General features: G+C 38.0%; 3 protein-coding genes across 3 annotated transcripts in view; 2 read left to right on the top strand and 1 right to left on the bottom strand.

Annotated features, from left to right (window-relative positions):
• The window catches only part of RBM25 (RNA binding motif protein 25), a 50,384-nt gene extending 36,852 nt beyond the window's left edge, over positions 1-13,532 (top strand). The window contains exons 13-19 of the mRNA XM_065871434.1: positions 1,821-1,894; positions 3,386-3,536; positions 7,099-7,423; positions 7,802-8,076; positions 8,415-8,513; positions 9,537-9,584; positions 13,440-13,532. Of these exons, the coding sequence (XP_065727506.1) occupies positions 1,821-1,894; positions 3,386-3,536; positions 7,099-7,423; positions 7,802-8,076; positions 8,415-8,513; positions 9,537-9,584; positions 13,440-13,532 (1,065 nt within the window). The remainder of the gene's footprint in view (positions 1-1,820; positions 1,895-3,385; positions 3,537-7,098; positions 7,424-7,801; positions 8,077-8,414; positions 8,514-9,536; positions 9,585-13,439) is intronic.
• Positions 13,533-21,663: 8,131 nt separating this feature from the next.
• On the bottom strand, positions 21,664-22,008 carry LOC136118355 (transcription and mRNA export factor ENY2-like). The gene has a single exon (XM_065871653.1). It carries the CDS (start codon positions 22,000-22,002, stop codon positions 21,664-21,666), a length of 339 nt encoding a protein of 112 aa, XP_065727725.1. The 5' UTR covers positions 22,003-22,008.
• Positions 22,009-24,349: 2,341 nt separating this feature from the next.
• The window catches only part of PSEN1 (presenilin 1), a 75,487-nt gene continuing 75,258 nt past the window's right edge, over positions 24,350-24,578 (top strand). Inside the window, exon 1 of the mRNA XM_065900215.1 lies at positions 24,350-24,439. The gene's annotated coding sequence lies outside the window, so the exon portion shown is untranslated. The remainder of the gene's footprint in view (positions 24,440-24,578) is intronic.

Raw genomic sequence — 24,578 nt, 5'->3', positions numbered from 1 at the left:
CATAGAGGAAATTTTTCTAAGTAACCAAAAGAGTGCATGCAGCAACTAGATAGATAGTATAGTTTTCCGGATGGTAGGTCTTCTAAGGTCCTACAGTTATTTAAAATAATTTGATTTCCCTGGATTGTAGCTCCCATTCTAGAATTTCTTCTTAAACCGTAGGTTAGAAAATAGAGAATAATATAGTAAGAGACATAAAATTATTTGAAGAAGTGATTCCACTTCCTGCAAGCAAATCTGAAACCTGTTTTTCTAGAGAAAAATTTCCTATTAGTTATCTTTTGCTTGAGAGCTTAAAAAAATATCCAGTTAGAAAAGCAGTTACTTGCTCATTAAAAAATGTTCAAGTAGCAGAAGTGTATAGTGTAAAAAGTCACCTCATGAAAGGTGACTTATGTTAATACTTTAGTATGTACATTATGGGCCTTCCTCTGTGTGTGTGTGTGTGTGTGTGTGTGTGTGTGTGTTTATTTATTTGGCTGCATTGGTTTTCGTTGCTGCATGCGGGCTTTCTCTAGTATGTCGAGCAGGGACGACTCTTCGCTGTGGTGCGCGGGCTTCTCATTGGGGTGGCTTCTCTTGTTGCAGAGCACGGGCTCTAGGCACATGGGCTTCAGTAGTTGTGTGGACTCGGTAGTTGCGGCTCATGGGCTCTAGAGCGCAGGCTCAGTAATTGTGGCGCACGGGCCTAGTTGCTCCGTGGCATGTGGGATCTTCCCAGACCAGGGTTCAAACCTGTGTGCCCTGTATTGGCAGGCAGGTTCTTCTTAACCACTGCCCCACCAGGGAAATCCCCTGTGTTTTATTTAGATATTTGTAAATACTGTCATTGCTACCTGACAATCTACTTGAATGCATTTGACAGATTTTGTGCTAGGTACTGGGTGTACAAGAATAACTAATGCTTCAAACTCTTAAACAATTGGGTAGTATTGTCAGAGAGATGAACTGGTTGCTGTATTGTGTGTGTGAGTGTTTAAGGTATGATAATGGTGTGTTCACAGTATTTTGGGAGTGGAGTACAGAGAAGGTGATTAATTTTGTCTGGGGGAAGGAGTTGGTCATGGATAGATGGTTATATTGGGGAAATGTTTAGAAAGGTGTAACATTTGAACTGGATGAAATGTGTTAATATTTTACTGTAGTCAGAAACCTACATCTGCTTTGTATATAATATTGTTGGTATAGTAGATAGAGATGTAGATTATAAATACTCATTTTAAAGTGTTTATGTCTGTATATTAGATATAATATAATTAGATATAATTTCTGTGAAATATAATAGTTGTTGTATTTAAAATTCCAAAAATAGGAGTAAGAGATTCATGTACTTTCATGGTTTGTGTACTCAAAGTTAGGCAGGCATTACCTTTCGATTGATGCATAAACGTGATTTAAATTTTTAATCCTGCAATTCATAAAAACTACTTGTACCATCATCTACCTATATGAAACATAAAATATTTTTGTCCAGTTAACAGATTCAATAAGATAACCTTCAGTTTTCTTTCTTGGTGTGCTTAGGTTTCATTAGAAAAAAATTACTGTACTTTGAAGTGTATCTTCATAGAGAAAATTTATTGTAGCATACCATCAGTATATGTGGCTTTCATTTCATGGATAAGCCCTAAATCTGACTTGCTTTTAAGAGTAAAAGATTTTAAAAACCTAATGTTACTTACATTTAATATATAAGTTTATGAGAATGAAAAAGTTCAAGTGGTATGGATAAGAAAAATCTATTCCTAAGAAAGGGCGAGGGGGTAATCTAAATTAATTTTATGTTAATTTTGCACACTTTGTCCTTCATTTCCTCAAAGGCAAAAGAAGCTAAACGACTAAAAGAATTCTTAGAAGATTATGATGATGATAGAGATGATCCCAAATATTACAGGTAAAGAAGCCTTGCTTTATGAACTCATACTGTCAGCTTTTTATTAGCTGTATTTTCTCTTGTCTACAAGGGAGTGCAAGTTCACTCAGTGGAATAAGAAAGAAATCTTTGAATTCATCTTGTAATTATCCCCATAGTTGATAATGCTGTTTTCCAGGGGTCCGGGCCTGTTATAAAAGAATTGACAATTCTACGCACCTTCTTTGGAGGAAGGTTCATAATAGTATTGTGACAAATTAACTTTTCTTCCTGTGTTTTATTATTTATTTATTAAAATGTGTGTTTGTTTATTTATTTTGACTGCACTGGGTCTTAGTTGTGGCATGCAGAATCTTTAGTTGCGGCATGCAGGCTCTTAGTTGATGCATGCATGCGGGATCTAGTTCCCCAACCAGGGATTGAATCCCGGCCCCCTGCATTGGGAGTGCGGAGTCTTACCCTCTGGAGCACCAGGAAAGTCCCTCATGTGTTTTAAAGAACTTCAGTTTTTATAGCAAATTATAACTTGCCTTTATGACTATCTAAGGTGGCCTAGAAATTTTTGTCTTCAAGGATTTCTAGAGTGCTACATAGTAATCTGAACACCCTCCCGCCCTCCTTCACCCAATTGCTATACTATTATGAAGTGAGAGTTGTGGAGCCTGCATTTCCTGATATCTTTTCCCGTGGCATTTCTAAACTGTTCTCATTCTTCTAACATTTATGGCACTTTGGTAAAATTGTTTGCTTTGTTCTGCTCCCTCCACTCCAAACTATAATTTCCCTAAGGTTATGAAGAATATTTTGATTTTTTTCTCATGTGCCTGGCATGATACAGTCATGTAGTGAATGCATTTAATATATATAATTTAATACACTGTAGCTGAAATAATCAAAACATTGGATTAACACTTTAAATTGAGTGAATGCCAAGGATTTGACTTTGTAGAAAATGCAAAGTATAATTATTGAATCATAGATTAGCAGTACATTATTTCAACATTCTGAGATATAATAAAGTGCTTAATAGAACCTCTGCTTTTTCTTGATTATGCCCTGCTTCTTCTGTTAATTTATTTTTTTCCCACAAGGAAAAGAGTTGATTTAAATTGAAGGTACAAAACTAATATTTGGGATATTAATACTCCTTGTATTAATTTTTCACAACTTGGCCTCCAAGACAACACAGATTACCTGTTAGTTTCCCTGTGGAATAGGTATAAAATGAGAGCATTCTTCCCTCTGAAAGCTACTTTTTTACTTGTAGATACTCTTTTAGAATGACTTAAGAATGAGGCATGGTGATAACGTGACAAGACAGTGCTGACTTAGTAAACATTAACATGCAGAGAGCACACTGTCTTGGGTGTTCTACAGTAGATATAGAGCATTAAGACAGTCTTCAGTCTCTTAGCATGCAGCTGTTAGTATGGAAAGAACTTGCTTTTGGAGACATTATGTGTAGTAGTTTAGACCTGAGTATTAAATAAGGCCTGTTATTTACTTTTGCAGAGGAAGCGCTCTTCAGAAAAGGTTGCGTGATAGGGAAAAGGAAATGGAAGCAGATGAACGGGATAGGAAGAGAGAGAAGGAAGAGCTAGAGGAAATCAGGCAGCGCCTTTTGGCAGAAGGGCACCCGGATCCAGATGCAGAGCTCCAGAGGGTAAGATACTATGATATCCATAACAATATTCTTTTAAGGCTATTATGTCATCTTAAGCCAGCCAACTATGATATAGTTTAGTTTATAAGGGAAATGTTTACACTCCATGCATCTTGCTATTTTGGGGGAGGATATTAGTATTTTTTTCTTTATTTTATTATGTAAGTCATCAATATTAGTTGATTTACAGCTTTATTTTCAACATCTTCTATATGTCTTACTCCTTTATTTCTGTGAAGTATTACTTATTAAGTGAATGTCTTTTCATGGAACTTTGCTAGAAACTGTCCTTCCTATATGTGCTCTGACATTTAATGACTTTTGTAGTTTGAATTCTCTCATTACCGCCCTGTTTTCGTGAACAGCTTATCATTTAAAAAGAAAAAGACTGTCATAGGACATGGCATACCCATTCTTGCTTTTAAGAATAGTGTCATGTTAGAAAAGTTCTTAGTGTATCACAGATCTTAATACTATAAATTCTTCATATCAACTTTAAAAAATCTGTTATATGCTGTTAACAGGAACCATGTCTTCTTACATGTCCCTTTTATTTTTCAAAATAAAATAGTGTTATTTTTTTCTGTTAAGTACTTACATAAGTAAATAGAAAGTTCAGACAACATAGAACACAGTAATGAAGAAATTAAAAACTGGCTGATTTCTTATAACCCCCCTCACACATAAGTTTTATAAGTGGGAATATTGTTACGTGCACTTTTTTTCTAATGTGCTTTTTTTTATTTTTAGATTTTTATTGAAGTATAGTTGACATACAGTATTATATTAGTTTCAAGTGTACAACAGTGATTTGACATGTGTATACATTATGAATTGATCACCACGATAAGTCTAGTAACCATCTGTCACCATACCAAGTTATTATAACAATATTGACTATATTCCCTATGCTGTATGTTACATTCCCCATGAGTTATTTTATAAGTGGAAGTTGGTACCTCTTTTTTTTTTTTAAGATGTTGGGGGTAGGAGTTTTAGTTATTTATTTATTTTTGCTGTGTTGGGTCTTTGTTTCTGTGCGAGGGTTTTCTCTAGTTGTGGCAAGTGGGAGCCACTCTTCATCGCGGTGCGCGGGCCTCACTATCGCGGCCTCTCTTGTTGCGGAGCACAGGCTCCAGACGCGCAGACTCAGTAGTTGTGGCTCACGGGCTTAGTTGCTCCGTGGCATGTGGGATCCTCCCAGACGAGGGCTTGAACCCGTGTCCCCTGCATTAGCAGGCAGATTATCAACCACTGTGCAACCAGGGAAGCCTGGAAGTTTGTACCTCTTAATCCCCTTCACGTTTTTGCCCTACCCCCCATCCTGCTCCCCTCTGGTGACCACCAGCTTGTTCTCTGTATCTATGAGTCTGTTTCTGTTTTGTTTTGTTTTCTAATGTGCTTTTACTTCAGGTATAATCTTCCACCAAGAATTTATCCAGTTTATAGTCCAGGTGTCTTTTTTTCATCATCATGGTAGTATTGTCAGTGTTTTAAATCCTTGCCATTATAACATTTAGGTTGGGGAATATTACTATGTTTTAATTCTCTGATTACCAGTGGGTTTGAATGCCTTGCAGATGGTTTAATGGTCATTGTACTTCCTTTGTGAGTTGATAAATGGTGTTATGCACAGATTTTAAATTTTTGTGTAGTTCAGGATACGTATTTTTACTTTTGTTTTTCCTGTGTTTGTTTCATGCTCAGAAAACTTGCTGATGTATTCATCCCAGTTTATAATGCTCTTACGATGTTTATTTTTTATTATATTTTGTAATTTCAGGGGGAGTGTTCATTTTGGTTTAGGAGTTTGACTTCAGAATTCTCCCTCCCGCCACTTCTTCCTTTTCCTGTTTGTGAATACAGAAGTGACTACCACCTTCAGCCATTACCAAGAAATATAAAATGATTATCTATGACCAGGCTGAGGATTTGAGTTGCCTCTTGTGTATTGTGTATACTATTGGGTTCTATTGGGTTGGCCAAAAAGTGCCTTTGGTTTTTAAGTAAAGTAAAAGACACATTTTTCATTTTCACCAAGAACTTTACTGAACGACGTATTCACCCTTTTGTTCGACCTACCTTCTGCCATTTTTCAGGCAACTTCATAATTCCATCTTCCTGAAACTTTTTATCTTTTTGAGCAAAGAACTGTTCCAGGTGCCTTTTACAGGGAATTGAAATTTTTTCCATTAAGAGAATTTTGTAAAGACCGAAATAAATGGAAATCCGAAGGTGCAATATCTGGTGAATATGGGGAATGAATCAGAACATCCCAGCCAAGCTGTAACGGTTTTTGCCTGGTCATCAAAGAAACATGCAGTCTTGCGTTATCCTGATGGAAGATTATGCATTTTCTGTTGACTAATTCTGGACTTTTTTCGTCGAGTGCTGCTTTCAGTTTGTCTAATTGGGAGCAGTACTTGTTGGAATTAATTGTTTGATTTTCTGGAAGGGGCTCATATAATAGAAGGCTCCCAACCCCACGATATATACAACATCACCTTCTTTGGATGAAGACTGGCCTTTGGTGTGGTTGGTGGTCGTTAATTTTGCTTGCCCCACCATCTCTTCCGTTCCACATTATTGTACAGTATCCACATTTCATCACTCATCACAATATGTTTTAGAAACGGAACATTGTCATTATGTTTAATGAGAGAATCGCATGCAGAAATACGGTTAAGAAGTTTTTTTCGCTTAACTTACGTGGAACCCAAACATCAAAGTGATTCACATAACCAAGCTGGTGCAAATGATTTTCAACGCTTGATTGGGATATTTTGAGTATGTTGGCTATCTCCTGCATGGTATAACGTTGATTGTTCTCAATGTCTCGATTTGATTGCTATCAGCTTGAACTGGTCTACCCAACCATGGAGCATCGTCCAGCGAGAAAGCTCCAGCATGAAACTTTGCTGACCACTTTTGACATGTTCAGTCAGTCACAGCACCTTCTCCATACACGGCACAAATCTTTTTTTGCATTTCGGTTGCGTTTACCTTTCTTGAAATAATAAAGAGTAATATGCTAAAAATGTTGGGTTTTTCTTCCATCTTCAATATTAAAATGGCTACACAAAAATTCACCAATTTTGATGTCTTTTTTTTAAATGCACGCTGATATGACAGCTGTCACACACAGTCTAACAAAATTGTTTCGAATGAAGTTAAAGACAACTAAGTGCTACTAGAGCCAAAAAAAACTGAACGAACCTTTTGGCCAACCCAATAAAATTTCTGATTATAATTTCTTTAATAAAGATATAAAAACATACTTTTTCATTTTGAATTAGCCAACTATTAGCAATTACCTTTGTTATCTCTGTAGAGTGTATACAGGCCACTGAAGATTGGTAATATATGTGAAATACTAAAAAATCATTTTGCAAAGTACCTAATATATTCTATAGATTTAGTTCTGATTATAGAAGGAGGCAATGTTTTGTTATTCCTAAGGAAGAAGAAAAATAGAGATATTGTGAAAGATAAAACATAGAGCTGGTTGAATTGAAGATAGTTGGGATCTGTTTCAGCTGACCAGGTTATTTTCTGGTTTTAGATGGAACAAGAGGCTGAGAGGCGCAGACAACCACAAATAAAGCAAGAACCAGAATCAGAGGAAGAGGAAGAAGAAAAGCAAGAAAAAGAAGAAAAACGAGAGGAACCCATGGAGGAGGAAGAAGAGCCAGAGCAAAAGCCCTGTCTCAAACCAACTCTGAGGCCCATCAGTTCTGCCCCATCTGTTTCCTCTGCCAGTGGCAATGCAACTCCCAACACTCCTGGAGATGAGTCTCCTTGTGGTATTATTATTCCTCATGAAAATTCACCAGATCAACAACAACCTGAGGAGCATAGGCCAAAAATAGGACTGAGTCTTAAACTGGGTATGTTTGCATTTCGTTCCTCCTTTTTTCCTCCTTTCCCCCTCTACCCGCCACAACTACATAAATTTTGCCTTAAGGGAAAAATAAATATGTACTGCTTGGTAGGTAGTTAGAAAACTACTTTAAAAAAAAATGCCTTTCTAGCTCATGATTGTTTTCATAGTTCTGCTAGTGCTCCTGTATCTGCAGCTGCCCTGAGTTCTGAGAAGTGAAAAGTTAAATTTTCTAGCGCTTGTGATTAGTGAGTTATTTTTTATAGCTGGAATCTTCCTCTGAGGTTTGTGGAGGTATATTTACAGTGCTTTTTAGGCATGGTGGGTTGTAAAATGTAACATTTGAAAATTAAGTCATTGTGCTAACACAGTGTTTTTACTATAGGTGCTTCCAATAGTCCTGGTCAGCCTAATTCTGTGAAGAGAAAGAAACTCCCTGTAGATAGTGTCTTTAACAAATTTGAGGATGAAGACAGTGATGATGTACCCCGAAAAAGGAAACTGGTTCCCTTGGATTATGGTGAAGATGATAAAAATGCTGCCAAAGGCACTGTGAACACTGAAGAAAAGCGCAAACACATTAAGAGTCTCATTGAAAAAATCCCTACAGCCAAACCTGAGCTCTTTGCTTATCCCCTGGATTGGTCTATTGTGGATTCTGTGAGTAGCAAATTGTATTTCATTATTTTATTGAAAGTTTTTGGTTTTGACTATAGCACACAAACTCAGTTCATTCCGTTTATGACAAATAGGGGTGATAAGGTGGCTAGAATCTTGACATGGTCAATAATAATAGATTATTGTGGAAATTCTTTTGGTACCTGAGGTCTTCATAAATTAGAAGCAAATAATTTCGTCTCGATACATATCTGTGTTAAGTCAACTTGTTAATGATCATACTGTATTTTAGCCTTAAGAAAAATTATGAAGTCATATAGGTTTTTTAAGTAAATGTAATAAAAAGCTCTTCAATTTAGTAACCATGCTTTATTTTATAGATATTGATGGAACGACGAATTAGACCATGGATTAATAAAAAAATCATAGAATACATAGGTGAAGAAGAAGCTACATTAGTTGATTTTGTTTGTTCTAAGGTTAGTCTTTTACTCTTTCGCCAATGTTTGTTATATACTTCAAAATGTTAGAGACTTTCTAAATTGAAAATTTTTACAGGGCCAAGTCAGTGATAATTTAGTTTTAATTACAAGAGTCATGGCTACTTAAGTGAACCCCTCTATACTATTTCAGACCCCACGCTGCATGCTTTCATTTCAGAGGGTCAGAGAGGACAGAATAGCTGGCTGCTGCCAATTTTGTTGTCTCCCTGCCCCTGAGAATGCTTTGCCACCCCCTTCTTGTCTTAATGGTTAGAATGTTGCTGAAGTACAGTTGAGGTTTTGTGGAGACAGCCAATAGCTTGTCTCAATTCTTTGTCAGTCATCCGTCCTTTGGAAAAGAAAGTATAGTGCCCTTCATAGCATAATAGTGGTGTTAACTGACTGATTACTGTGTGCCAGGCTTCTTTCCCGGGAGGTACGGTGTTAAGCATTTTGCAAGACTTCATCATCTTCAAACCTCCCAACAACCTTAGGAAGTGCAAGTTACTAACAGTATCCCCATTCAATACATGAAGAAATTGAGGCTTAGGGAGAGATCGTGTCTTGACCATGGTTACATGATAAGTAGCCTGTAGAACTCATGCTCTTAACCACCAAGGTATACCACATCCTTTCATTGTCCCCTGAAGGCAAAGTATTTCTATAAAGGAATAGCTAATTGTGTTTTAAGGAAATGGTATTTTTCTACCAGTACTGCTCTTCTAACATTAGGCATAGCTAATTTAAGTGACCCTTTCCACTTGTCATTACTGTAGCATAAACACTTATAAGTCTGGATTTAAATTAGAAGACAAATAATGTGATGATTAAGATCCCAGGTTTTAGTGTCAGACTTTTATTGAAAAGAGGGAGATTCTGGGAATAAGAAATTTATAGAAAGGTTCTAAAGTCACAAGAAATTCTCATACTAGTTTGAGGGCACCTTAAAATTTTTTTTTTTTACTGTATTGCTAATGTTTTATTTATTTTCAAAGTGACAGTTATTTTTTTTTCTCTTAGGTTATGGCTCATAGTTCACCTCAGAGCATTTTAGATGATGTTGCCATGGTAAGTTAGAAATCTACTGTTGTTAATATTTTAATTACACAGGGAGATCAGCTCAGTGCTTTGTGATGACCTAGAGGGATGGGATACGGAGGGTGGGAGGGAGGTACAAGAGGGAGGGGGTATGGGGATATATGTATGCATATAGCTGATTCACTTTGTTGTACAGCAGAAACTAACACAACATTGTAAAGCATTTATACTCCAATAAAGATGTGAAAAAAAATTTTAATTAATATCAGTGTGAACAAACTGACTTCTCTGAATTTGATTGAATTTCTCCTTGTGTTGGTTCCAGAATCTTTATGGGCCTGAATTAAAATTTGAACATGCATTAAGAGGTTAAAGGTGTTCATAGTAAGATATTATTAGACAACAGTAGAGTTAGGGTTTTTTTGTTTTTCTTTTTCCTTTGCGGTATGCGGGCCTCTCACTGTTGTGGCCTCTCCCGTTGCGGAGCACAGGCTGCGGACGCACAGGCTCAGCGGCCATGGCTCACAGGCCCAGCCGCTCCGCGGCATGTGGGATCTTCCCGGACCAGGGCATGAACCCGTGTCCCCTGCATCGGCAGGTGGACTCTCAACCACTGCGCCACTAGGGAAGCCCGAGTTAGGTTTTTTTTTGATCATTCTCTCCCCTCCCCTGTTTTTGGTGTTTGTGTGTATAAATATAAATTCTGAATCTATTCATAAATTTAGAGACCATTTATTAAGTGTTTACTGCGTAGAGCAATGTGCTAGAAGCACAGAAAGGTGGAATATCTGCTCTTAAAGAACCAGCAGGGAAACAAGTGTACCAATATTGATACTATAATATCCTTAGTATAATGGGGATATATAAAAATGATCATGGGGGCAGAGGAGATGAGTAGTTAGGTGTTGACGGCAGTTAGGGAAACCATCACAGGAGTTACCATGTAAACTGAGACTTGAAGATTGTATTACTCTTTTGTCACTTGGGCAGGTGTCTGTTGGGTTGGCAGTAGTTAAACATCAAATCCCAAATTGCACTTAATTTGGATATTAGAGTTAGTGGTTGTGGTTGCATTGATTTTGTGAGAAAAGAAAGGAAGAGAATTGATGGTAAAGGTGAGAGAGTGATAGAATGGACTGTGAACTCCAGTCTAGGAAGAAAAGGAAATAATATCAGAACAGAGTTGGTGGTCTGAATGAATCAAAGACTGGTGGTTCCAGTGAAGCTGTGGGAGATGTGTTGGAATGAAATAACTGGAAAGAGAGGTTTAGTTAGAGAGTAGAATGTTTAAGAATGCAATTGGTAAATTAATCCAGATGATGGCAAGGTGCAAAGTATGGCCATGGGAGTTTCTGGGACAGAGTTGATGTCATTGTTTAGAATATCAATGAACTTTAAGATGAGTTATAACACACAGAAATAGAAATTACTGTGTGTTGGGACTGGGATTGGAGAGAAATACAAGAACCAGCTGCCAGAGCACTCATTTAATGTGGATGAAAGATTAGATATTTGCTAGACAGCTGCTGTTGGAGTGAACCGGTGGTGTAATGAGATCTCGCGAACATCAGTGGAGATATTGTTTACTAGGAGAGAAACAATGAAGATCCAGCAGCTTCCCCTCTCTTGTGGAGACTAAAGCTTTGAAAGTGAGGAGCTTTCTCAGAAGGCCACAGGGGTGTCAGGGTCTTTAGGGGACGTATCACATTTTCAATTAAGGTAAGGAGATGAAAAGTCTAATTAAAGAAGTTGGGATAGCATAAAGTGGAATAGGGTCTAAAGGGCAGAGTGGGAAAGTAGCAACAGGAAGAAGAGTCAGAGAGGAAGAAGAAACGTCAAGCATGATGTGAGATGATAGGTGACCAGGGAAACTTTCATTTTGAGCTGCAATTAAAGTTGTCAGGGAGTGCCATAGGAGGGTGCCTAACTAAAAGGAACTCTAAGGTCAAGATGTTATGTGTCCAAACACTATGTGATGTCTGAAGCCAGATAACATTAGTTTTCTGCTGCCTAGCTAGCCTAATGCATCTGTTGTCTAAAATTCCTGAAAAAACGTTTGTGAAAAGTTTGATGCCATAATTCTGAGCCTCAGATGAAAGGAGAAATGTGAATAGATCCCAGTCCTTAGGGATACAATCTGAACTTCCTTGACCTTCCAGCCTCTTCACAAAGTTATCCTTGAGTGAAGAGAGGGTTTTGTAGTTAGGCCTGAGTTAAGGAATTTAAAAAAAAAATCAGGGAATTCCTGGCAGTCCAGTGGTTAGGACTCTATACTTTCATTTCATTGCCAAGGGCCCAGATTCGATACCTGGTGGGGGAACTGAGATCCCGCAAGTCATGCGGCCAAAAAAAAGAAAAAATCAGTGTTCTGGTTTGTGGCCTTGGCAGAGGTATAATCACTGTTGGTGAAGATGTCATGTGTCACTATTAATCCGTTTTGATCTGTTGAAATAGTTTGATATTTAGAGTATAATTAAACTCTACAGCTTATTCGCTTATATTGTTTTTGATTATTTTCTGGCTCATTGTTGATCAGAGTGGGAGGAAACCAATTGAGTTGGTGTTGTTAGCCAGTTCTGGTAATAGCTCATGGACCCTCTAAATATTTCTTGAATAAATGAGATGGAAATTTTAGCTCAAGTAGTATTTTGCTCTTACTAGAAATCTTTTTCAAACTGTACCTTTCCTCATTTTATGTAAGTTAATGAACTTTGGTTGCATTTTTGTACCTGGGTTCAATTCCTCATTAATTAGTGTTGCAGCGTAGTTCTTTTTTTTTTGGCTGTGGGATCTTCGTTCCCTGACCAGGGATTGAATCTGCACCCTTGGCAGTGAGAACGTGGAGTCCTAACCACTGGACCACGAGGGAATTCCCACAGCAGTTTTTTTTAAACTATGGGTTAAGTCTGGCTCATAGATGTCTTATTTAAGTTCTTTATTTGTCATCACTGAGAAATGTAAGGAAATTTCTCAGGAAAATCCATTTCTGGCTTGTTTTAGGTACTTACTGATTGTAATAATAAGCACTCTTCAAAGCACTTGGTACATATCAACTCTTTTAATTCCCACAGTAGAAGCAGTATGACATAGCTACTATAACCTGTCTTACAGATGAGAGAACTGAGGCTCATTGTGATTAAGTAACCCAACGAAGAATACGTAACTAATAAGAGGTAGAAGAGCTATTTGAATCCAAGTAGTCTGGCTAGAGATCTGGTTTGCTTAACTCCTAACCTGGCCTGCTTCTCCAGAGTCTTGGCAGCATTAGGCCAGATGCCATTATGACGGTGGTACCCTGGAACTCAGTCATTGCTGCCTTCTGTAGAAGGAAGCATGCTATTCCAGTTTACCACACAGCAGCCCTGGTGTAGAGTGCCACATGTGTGTGGGTGATGAGGGCAGGAGTAGTGCAGTGGTGAGGACATGATGCAACTAACTCATAGGTAGATAGAAAAAATAACTTGATTTGCCAAGGAGAAAAGACCTTTTATTTATTCAATAGTCTTGTGTCCCTTGTGATGATAGTGTTCACTTTGTTTACTCTACCCCAGATACTATATTAAAATGCTACACATATATTCTCATTTAATATTTCAGTGTCACTTATGTAATAAGTGCTCAATAAATGTTAAGATTGTGAGGTTCTTGGGGAGGGGTAAATGAGATACTCTGTATTAAGTATTATGTAGTTACATAACCAGTTCTGTCTAAATTACTGTGTTCTTTATAACATTTGCTTTCCTCAGGAAGTAGTTTTTCAAGACATGTATAAATAAATGCTTGTTGGTAGATAAAAACCTTTTTTATTCCAGTTACCTTATTGGGAGATGCTTATGATTGCTTCTCTTATGTGTGTGACTGTTTTTTGTCTTGTTCCTTTTCTAGGTACTTGATGAAGAAGCAGAAGTTTTTATAGTCAAGATGTGGAGATTATTGATATATGAAACAGAAGCCAAGAAAATTGGTCTTGTGAAGTAAAATTCTTTTTACATTTAGAGTTCCATTTCAAATTTCTTCTTTCCCATCCTTCACAGGACTTTAAATTTTTTTTTTGTCTTCAAAGACGTTTGTGAGATCTGTAATTTTTTTTTTAATGTAGAAAATGTGAATTTTTTTTGTCCTCTAATTTGTTAATGCCATGTGTACTCCCTTGGTTGTAAAGACATCTGAATCCTACCATGGTTCTCTTTATACTCACCAGGTACAAATTACTGGTATGTTTTATAAGCCGCAGCTACTGTACACAGCCTATCTGATATAATTTTGTTCTGCTGATTTGTTCCTTGTAAATATTAAAATGACTCGCCAATTCTTTTGCAGAATTGCACTTAATATTGAACTGTACTGTATAGGCACCAACATGAACAATTTTAAATTGAAAGAATACCAGTCATACCTATTACCCTTACCCCCTTGATCAAAAATGGCAGGCCCTCATGATGGCATGGAATTTAAAGTTAGAGTGCGAAAAGTAGCAGACAATCCATTCCTACTGTATCTCTGTATGAATGTGTTTGTGTGAATGTATGTATAAAAGTCTTACTTTTCCCTAATTTGCTTTGGAAGTTTCCCTGAAACATTTCCTAATTGAAGACTAGAATTGTAAAGGAAACATGGTATTGTGCCAACCCAAATGTCTGGGATAATTAGGTTATTAGTCTCCCGGAGTATGGTATTCTCTTGTGGCAAGCAACAGTTTGTTGAGCGGAATGGGTTTTTCTGTTGAAAGCTGGCTGTGTCAGCCTCTTTTAAGGGAGTGTGAGTCATAGTGGTTTTCCCCCCTGATTTCATTGTTCAGGTATGAGGCAGATCCTTAGATTCTGGAGAGCTTTATTTAATGCATTTTTTGCACTAATTGGTCCTTAGTTTAATTTTGTACCCCTTTGTTTAAAAAAAAAAAAGCTTCATTCAAAAAGCTTAAGTGAAAAAAATCTTTTAAAAATAAGCAAAATTAAAAATTAGGCAATTTTACAGACTAGGAATGTTTGATAAAATACAATATGAATTTATCATGGCAATTTACAAAGTTTACATCTTATTTCTGAGGATAAAGTAAATCATTTAAAGCAGTTACCACTAGTTTTTTGTTTTGTAAAGGGTTTCTATCTTGTGTGTGTATATGTAGGCACACACCTTGTTTACCTCTGCTCATCAAAGTTTAAAAACGTACTGATGGTGTTCTTAGAGACATACATGGGGCTTTCTTTATGGTAGATCAGAAATTCACCAGGGAGCAAAATTACCTGAAAATGTAACAAGTTTTAAATAGTTCTTAACAGAAATTAGGTGCAGCTATTCCTGTGTCTGAGTATTTATTTTTTAAAAAGATTGGGCGGGGGAGGGGTGTTAAAAAAAAGCATAAACTGAGCTTGAGTTACTAGATTTTTTTTAATCTTAAGAGGACATTTGAAAACACTGTTCTTAACATTGGACCATGACATGGTTCCATTATGTAAATATTTCAAATATTAAAAATGTATATATTTGATCTTGGGGACTCATTCTTTCAGAGTCTTGTTAAATAAATGGCATCATGTTGTAATTATGCGGTGCATACTAGAAACTTAACTTGAAAATATGGGCTGAATTTTTGACGGACTCAGTTTTTGAGTATTAGTAACTAAAGGTCAAAGAGGCCGTTTGCCTTATTTTGGATTAATCTAGACATCTGTGGAGATATTCCCCCCTTTAGTGTTATAATATTTTAAATTGTGGTTTCTGAAGGGAAAATTTTAGAAACATGCTCCTTACCATTTACAGATTCTTTTACTAGCCTTTTCTCAGATTGACCCCCAGCGTGACTCCCTGTTCAAGCAGTTTATTATGCCTCTCTATCTTTTACCATATTATTGCTTCTAAGGCATCATATTAGGTTGTTTTTATTTAGCCAGCATTAGCATGGAAGTTTATTCAGGTAGATTTAATTTTCCTTGCTTGGGTCTCTTCTGCTCTTTCAATTACATTTACCTTAAAAGGGCCCTTGTGTGAAACCCTTGGGGGCACATACCATATACTGCGTAACACTTCCAGTGAGATTTGTGTCAGGATCCCAAATTTATACGTTAACACTTTTGCAGCAAAACAGGAATGATCACAGTCAGTGGGTTAAAAGACCTACTACATTTACTACATTAATAGTTTAATGTCAGTTCAAGTCAGATTTTGCCACAAAGGTTAAACTTCAAGGTTTTCAGAGTTCTTATTTTTCAGGTTTGTATATAAAGAACTGGACGTGTATAAGCTGGCATATTGTAGTGTCAGGAAGAATACACATAAGAAAATTTTTACTAAATTGCTTGAACTTTCTGGGTTGTCTTTACCATTTGTCCATAGGTTAATTTCAACTTGGAAACCTTAGTTAATCCATATTGCCCATTCAGGTTGTTATAAAATTAGATGAATGTCTTGACAACCATTCTTGATGTGGCAGTTAGGAGGAAACCAATGTGCTTTTTCCTCATTTGACCCTGTAAATAAAATAATTTTAAATGTGTATATCTGTGTACAGGAAGAAAATGGTTTTTCTCAAACTTTAACATGCAGCTGAATCACCTGGGGGGATCTTGTTAAAATGCAGACTTAGGGCTAGAGTGGGCCTGAGAGTTTGTCTTTCTCACCAGCTACCACATGTTGCCACTGCTAAGTGATCCAAGAACTGCTTTGATTAGAAGATTAAAGTGTCTACTCAGTACTAGTATTTTATCCTAATAGATTGCACTAATGCAGCTTAATTTTCTTTTTAAGTTCATTTTAAGGAGAAAAACATTTTTTGAGGCAAATAAAGAGGTAGGTATTATTTATGTTTATGAACATAAAGTAGTCTTCCAAAAAGGTTGCCTGAGAACAACTCCAATATTCTAGGCTTTATTCCCAGCCAGCCCCAGCACATTTTCTCCTGAGAGAAATTTATGTTGTTACTCGCTCTGAATCTTATCATAGCACTTCCTGATGTATAATTAGAGGCCGATGATTATTTTGTGGAGAGTGCAGTTTCAGGTACTAATCAGGCATGGATACTAGATACGGTGGACAAACTGAGAAAACAGTGAGTTCAAGAGTCAAATTGTACTAAACATTATTAACATTTTTTTCTCCTTTAATATGAAGAAAAAAATTCAATGCAAATAAATGTAAGCAGGTATACAATGTGTATATGAGGCTTATTTACCCAGCTCTTTCAAATAAGTTCTATAAATGTTTCCACTTTCTACCCAAAAACTGCTGAAAGGTTTTATGTCAAAGTGGTTAACACATTTTTCCAAGTCATATTTCAGCCTTCTATTAATATGAAATTGAGAAATTGTTTTGCTTAGCAAAGATGGTGAAATTGATTTGTGAATACCAGTAGCTAAAGAAAGGTATTAGAAGGAATCTCAAACAGGCAAAGAAATAGGCAGTCTAAGTGTCGGGAAGAAAACTAGGGAAATTCACACGTGTATGTTTTAAACGCAGGAATTATTACTATTATATTCATACTATAGACCAAGGTGAGCTTATAATATTTGATAAACTGGTAGATTTTTCGAAATGTGATTATGTTAAATTATTGAAATATTGTTTATTTGCATTTGAATGCTTAATTTTCATCTTTATTTAAAAGATTCTTTGCCTTTCATTTTATTACTTGACTCATACGAAGGCTAAATTAGGATTGGCAATCTGAAATGCCCAGGAAGAAAAGATAATTTCTATAAACAAAAATGAATAAAAATTTTTTTCAAGCCATGTTGTTTGAATTAAATGATGCTCTAAGTCTGCCTACTCTGCCTCATCATGTATTAGTTGGATAGATGACTTTTGGATTCTCTTGCACAGAGTGGTAGCTGAAATATTAAGCCAGGTAACCCATTCGTCTTTTTGTGTATGACTTACATTTGCCATTGAAGCACAATTAATATGTGCCATTCATGTTTTAAGCTAGATGGAGTGATAGACATAAATAAGATCTCTTTAGTAGCTTAGAGTCTAGTGGTGGAGAAAAAAATAATGAGAGGATCACTAATAGATATACAATGTACTATATGAACTGTCAAACTTGATGAGCTAACTTCAAGGTTGAGAGGAAAGGGATAGATAGTAGGAAGCTTCTCAGCAGAGGTAATAATATGTAGGGGGGACCTTAGAGATCATATAGTCTCTTTCTTTTTTGGCTGCACTGCAGGGTATGCTGGATCTTAGCTTGCACCCTCAGCAGTGAAAGCGCGGAGTCCTAACCACTGGACCGCCAGGGAATTCCCAAGATCACATAGTCTTAACTACTCACTGCAACACTGCTACAGTGTTCCTTAGGTAGGATATCTAGAGGCCTGCATATTGGATTCTATCTAATTCATGGTCTACATCTGCACTGTCAAGTTTTTTAATTCATTAAAATTAAATTTAAAACTCATTTCTTCAGTTACACTAGCCATATTTCAAGTGTTCAGAAGTGATGTGTGACTAAATTGGATTTAAAAATCCAGTTTTTTGTTTGCAGTATTCATATTTCAAGTGCTCAATAGCTGTATTTAGCTAATGGTTTCCAATACTGGGTAGACATTGCAGATTGAAGAACATTATTTTGACTAAAGAAAGTTACATTGGATAGATATGGTCTAGATGCTAATAGCCACCTAAGAGCAGAGGAAAGTGCTTGTTAATAAAATTCCCTCATAGGAAGCATTTTTAGCAAATCTTTGTTGAGGCAAAAAGTATTGTGAATTTAAAAATTGTTCTAAACAATTTTTCCTGGTTTTTTTCCTCATAACAAAAGGAAAAACTAGAGAACACTTCACATTGTAGAATCTAGAAACTATGAAGGTTCATTTTCTTCCCCTGTCAATTAAAAGATAATGGCAAATATACCCAGGTGAAGAGATTTGGCTAATTGTTACAGCAGGTGGAAAAGCTAGATATTAAAGTTTCATTTTGAGTATATTCTTGAGACAAATTTTTTTTTAAACGGGGCCCAGGTGCTTTAAGAAGGAAATTAGATTTAATAAAATATTGACAGTCATACAGAACTTAAGACTAAAAATGCAAGATGAGTAAGCTAAAGCCAGCCCTTCATCTTGAGCTGTTCCAAATCTGAGCCAGATCCTTGCAAAGGATGAAAACGATGTGAGAGCTAGTAAGGTAGAATATGGTCAAGCACCTACTCTTGATGACAGTATTATTTTTCATTTTTCAATTCTGCTTTACTCCCATAGCAAACAGAGCAATGATGTATAAATAAAAGTAAACTGCTTTTATGTGGGAAGTGTTAATAAATTGGATTGCCTTGCTGAATCTATGGTGTAAAGAACTGGCCTTGAATCTTGACTTTATTTACTTGTGACTAGTGACTGCTCTAGCCTCTCTAGAGGCTCGAACAGCCCCTCTCCCCAAGTAGCTCTAACAGGTCCGGCACTGGATTTCCTGTCTGCTTCATCTTTCACTGCTTACTATTGATTTTTGCCACCATTTTTTTTTCTTTTCTTTTTTTTTGGTCATTTATTTCTCCATTCCTGCTTCCAAGTTCCAGACACTTCTGGGGAAAATATAAATACACCACTGCAGATAGTCTGGACCCTCTACTATTTTTCTCATTCTTTTACTGAACTTCACTTCTTAACCACAAACACTGCAGCTTTTATAGTTCTTAAACTTCCAGTGCTGGGACTTCCATGGTGGTCCAATGGTTAAGACTGCACTTCCACTTCAAGGGAAACAGATGGTTTCAATCCGTGGTCAAGGGACTAATATCCTGCATGCTGTGCGGCATGGCAAAAAAAAAAAAACTTCCAGTGCTATCTTAGGTATGAATGAGTAAAAGTCATTTGATTTTCCCTCTTACTTAGCAAAAACTCTCAAGGTTAACAAAAGCTTAACTTTAAAAGAGTCATTTAGGCATATTCTCTTCAGTTTATGACATAAATCTTGAACCTTTGCTTTCTATAATTAAGGATGGGTACTCCTATCCAGAAGACCTCCCCCACTCATGTTTCTGGTTTCTAACTACAGTTTGCAGTTTCTTGAGCCTTGCTCTGGAGTTTCCGTTATCTTCTTTCTTCCTTCAGGCTGGAGTAAGTTTTTAAACAAAAACAAACCTTAGGTCTTCTCCTTTTCACTACAGTAGAGATTCCACAAAGAGTAGCTTATAGTTATATGTACTCTCCAAAATTTTTTTTTTAACATCTTCGTTGGTGTATAATTGCTTTACAATGGTGTGTTAGTTTCTGCTTTATAATTGAGTGAATCAGTTATGCATATGTCCCCACATCTCTTCCCTCTTGCATCTCCCTCCCTCTCACCCTCCCTATCCCACCCCTCTAGGTGGTCACAAAGCACCGAGCTGATCTCCATGTGCTATGCGGCTGCTTCCCACTAGTTATGTTTTACATTTGGTAGTGTATATATGTCCATGCCACTCTCACTTTATCCCAGCTTATACCCTTCCCCTCCCCGTATCCTCAAGTCCATTCTCTTAGTAGGTCTGCATCTTTACCATCTTGCCCCTAGGTTCTTCTGACCATTTTTTTTTTCTTTTTTAGATTCCATATATATGTGTTAGCATACGGTATTTGTTTTTCTGACTTCACTATGACAGTCTCTAGGTCCATCCACCTATCACTACAGATAACTCAGTTTTGTTCGTTCTTATGGCTGAGTAATATTCCATTGTATATATGTGCCACATCTTTATCCATTCATCTGTTGATGGACACTTAGGTTGCTTCCATGTCTTGGCTATTGTGAATAGAGCTGCAATGAACATTTTGGTACATGACTGTTTTTGTTGTTTGTTTTTTTTTTTGCGGTACGCGGGCCTCTCACTGTTGTGGCCTCTCCCGTTGCGGAGCGCAGGCTCAGCGGCCATGGCTCACGGGCCTAGCCGCTCCGCGGCACGTGGGATCTTCCCAGACCAGGGCATGAACCCGTGTCCCCTGCATCGGTAGATGGACTCTCAACCACTGCGCCACCAGGGAAGCCCTACATGACTCCCTTTGAATTATGGTTTTCTCAGGGTATATGCCCAGTAGTGGGATTGCTGGGTCATATGGTAGTTCTATTTTTAGTTTTTTAAGGAACCTCCATACTGTTCTCCATAGTGGCTGTATCAATTTACATTCCCACCAACAGTGCAAGAGAGTTCCCTTTTCTCCACACCTTCTCCAGCACTTATTGTTTGTAGATTTTTTGATGATGGCCATTTTGACTGGTGTGAGATGATATCTCATTGTAGTTTTGATTTGCATATCTCTAATGATTAATGATGTTGAGCATTCTTTAATGTGTTTGCAATCTGTATATCTTCTTTGGAGAAATGTCTGTTTAGGTCCTCTGCCCATTTTTGGATTGGGTCGTTTTTTTGATATTGAGCTGTATGAGTTGCTTGTATGTTTTGGAGATTAATCCTTTGTCAGTCGCTTCATTTGCAAATATTTTCTCCCATTCTGAGGGTTGTCTTTTCGTCTTGTTTATGGTTTCCTTGCTGTGCAAAAGCTTTTAAGTTTCATTAGGTCCCATTTGTTTATTTTTGTTTTTATTTCCATTTCTCTAGGAGCTGAGTCAAAAAGGATCTTGCTTCCAAATTTCTTAAGTCTCAGTCAGTAGTCTGTATCTCTTCATTCCACTGGTGACTGGTGATAGCCTAAATGAGACTCTGGCTTTTTAAGAGGCTACACCCTAGTTTACCTCTTAGCACTATGGATGTTTGCTCTCTATTTGGGACTCTTCTTTCTTGGTGTCTAGGATGTCACTTTAGCCTTGTTCTTCTAGTCTGTATCTTTTTTTTTTTTTTAACAAGATGGGACATATATTATAAAATATAGGAATTCAAAAGAGGCATACACTACATCCAAACAATCAGAAGAGGCTGCTTCCCTCTCCTCAATTGTTATTACAGAGATTTGCTTACTTAACGTTTACATACTTAACACTTAAACTATATTAGCTGCTTGACTTTTAACAAATCTGATGAATTATTAATAAAGTCCCATTTATTCCAAAATCCAAGGAAACTTCAAACTCATTCATGAGATAGTTATTAAAATAACACATTTAGGGGGAAAAATCTATACAATTGTATACATTACTGAAAACTGTATAGCATCATACAAAAAAGGATTTTATTTTGGGAAATCAATTCCTAATTTATGGCAAGTTCTACTTTCAGAAATAAACCACAAAACAACAATCTAAATTCAATCTTAAAGGCTGCATGCTGAGCAAGGAATGTTCTTATTCTTTGTAGGAGCTCCTTTACACTATCAGGTACCAGGGCTCTGCATTTTGGTGTGATTTCAGCCACCAAGTCATCAACGGTAACGTGTTCTAGTCCTTTTTCTTTAATTACTTCTTTGCAGTGTGACTTCAACTGATCCTTCCAGCCACATTCAATTAATTTAGCTCTCAGTAACTCTTTGACGCATTCTCTTTCTGTCAACTTTGGGTTAATTACTGCTCTCATCTGTGCATCTTTGTTCATCTTGCTAATCACATTCTTTTCAGCTGTCCAGACCTCGACCCTCAGTAGCTCCGGCACCTAAGCACACAGAAAGCTAGCATACGCATTTCCGGGAAGGGGTCTAGTCTGTGTCTTTTTACTGGTTCTTCCTCAGCGCTTTCTGGGTTTCCATATTCCTAAAAAGGTGAAGAAATACAGAAAACTAGAGGAAAATTTATCTTTAGTCCAGTAATTCAGCCACTGGTTGCTTTTTTAATCAATTTTATTTCCTTTTTGCAGGAATGTGTTTTGATGTATGCATTAATGTTATGTCTTATTTTTTAATTAACAGGATTAGAATGTTTCTGTTACACATAATCTTCATAAACATTTATTTATTTTTGCGGTACGCGGGCCTCTCACTGTTGTGGCCTCTCCCGTTGAGGAGCACAGGCTCCGGACGCGCAGGCTCAGCGGCCATGGCTCACGGGCCCAGCCGCTCCGCGGCATGTGGGATCTTCCCGGACCAGGGCATGAACCCGTGTCCCCTGCATCGATAGGCGGACTCTCAACCACTGCGCCTCCAGGGGAGCCCTTCATAAACAATTTTAATGATATTAGGTGAAGTGGGTGAACCATCCTTTATTGTAGGACATCTAGCATTCCAATTTTTGCTATTAATAATACTCCATGAACATCTTTGCACAAAAGTTTTGTATTGAGATTGTTTCTAAGAATAGTTTGCCAGAATTTTAATACTTTCTACTTAATCCCAGATTGCATTCAAAGAGATTGAACTAGTTCACAAATGGATGGTTTTTAGCCTATGCTTGTTTGACAAATGTATTGAACTGTTTAATGTGCTAGGCATTGTTCTCAGCATTTGCAATATACGTAAACAAACGGGCAAAAATTCCTACCCTTGTGAAGTTTGAGGACGGAAGAGAGAACTTTAAAAAAAATTGTTGGGCTTCCCTAGTGGCGCAGTGGTTGAGAGTCCGTCTGCCGATGCAGGGGACACGGGTTCGTGCCCGGGTCCAGGAGGATCCCTACGTGCCGCGGAGCAGCTGGGCCCGTGAGCCATGGCCTCTGAGCCTGCGCGTCCGGAGCCTGTGCTCCTCAACGGGAGAGGCCACAACAGTGAGAGGCCTGCGTACCGCAAAAAAAAAAAAAAAATTGTTTTTGGAGGGTGTCAACCTTTTTGTTTTCCCAACATTCTCTGTTAATAGAAAAACTTGCTACTGCTACTTCTGTTCTTAAATATAAAGTGTGTAAAACCTATTTAAAACCGGTCATGTATTCGACGGGGGCAGGGAGGAGAGATGGCTCTAGGAATATGAAGGGTTATCTTGGGGGAAGAATTTAAGAGAAATAAAAAAATCTCATTTGGCCAGATGCCATGTTATTGATTTCAGTTTTCTGATTACCTGTGAATTTGAACATTTCTCCATTGTTCACCTTTGGTTTTACATGATAGTACTCATTGTTAGCTTTCAGATGAATGTATGTGTGTGGTATGCTACTTAAGGAGTTATTGGTACTGTTTTTACAGCCATTTGAATGGAAAGCTGGAAGACGCAAAAATCAAACAACCATAGAGCAACTCACTGTGTACCAGATACTATGTTAGGTTTTGGGATTACAAAAATAACACGATTGGGTTTTCCTGGTGGCGCAGTGGTTGAGAGTCCGCCTGCCGATGCAGGGGACAAGGGTTCGTGCCCCGGTCAGGGAGAGGCCGCGGCGGTGAGAGGCCCGCATACCGCAAAAAAAATAAAAATAAAAATAACACAATTTATGCTCTCTGAAAGCTTACCATCTAGGGAAACTGGTTCTTACACTTGAAGCGGAAGAATCCCAGACGATGTTTGTTTAAAATGCAGTTTCTCACCCACCAAAAGTTTTGATTCATTGGGTAGGGGATGGAGGGCACAGGTAGTTACAATTTAAGTTAGCTTCCTTTTGATTGTGGTGCGGCTGATTCGCACTGAGAAACACTGTACAAATAGGACTATAGAGAAATGAAAGGAACGTTAGATTTAAGATGCCAGCACTTGTAGGAGAAGCACACACTGGGTCCAGTTTACGTAGAAATTTTGATCCTCAGCTCAAGAGCAGTAGATCTCTGACAACCTCATACCGGTGCTGGCACCATCAGGGGTCGGAGGGTGCTGAGAGGGGAGCAGGGTGTCCCTCCGGGTCGGAAGGCCAACGGGAACGCAGGGTCTCCTCCTCAGTCCCCACTCACCACCGGAAGATCCACCCACTTCCTCTGGTCCACGCCCCTCCGCCTTTGGCCCCGCCCCTCTGGGGGCTGGTCAACGACGCCGGGGCCGGAAGTGACGACACCGATGAGGCCTTTTGGGCGGGGCCTGGGCCGGGCCGCTCCAAAGGCCGCGATTTCACATCGGAAACAAAACAGTGGCTGCTCGGGAAGAAACCTCAGCTGCTAGAGGCCGGTGGTGGCGGCGAGGAAAGGGTAGGTGCCCGATGGGGAGCTGGGGAGAGAGAAACACACCTCTCATCCGGTGCCGACACGGGTGGCTGCGGGCAGGGCCGGGCCCTTTGTCGTTGTCCGGGCCGCGGAGCCGGTGTCCTCGAGAATGGGGAGCGGGGTG

Source organism: Phocoena phocoena, chromosome 2 (assembly GCF_963924675.1).
Source record: "Phocoena phocoena chromosome 2, mPhoPho1.1, whole genome shotgun sequence".
In the NCBI taxonomy this organism is placed as follows: domain Eukaryota; kingdom Metazoa; phylum Chordata; class Mammalia; order Artiodactyla; family Phocoenidae; genus Phocoena; species Phocoena phocoena.
The sequence above is the reverse complement of the archived record's forward strand: the minus strand, read 5'-3'. Positions and strand labels throughout refer to the sequence as shown.

What these genes read in the sequence shown, in the direction of transcription:
- LOC136118355 (XM_065871653.1), bottom strand. Translation starts at nt 22,002, where the DNA reads ATGAACAAAGATGCACAGATGAGAGCAGTAATTAACCCAAAGTTGACA.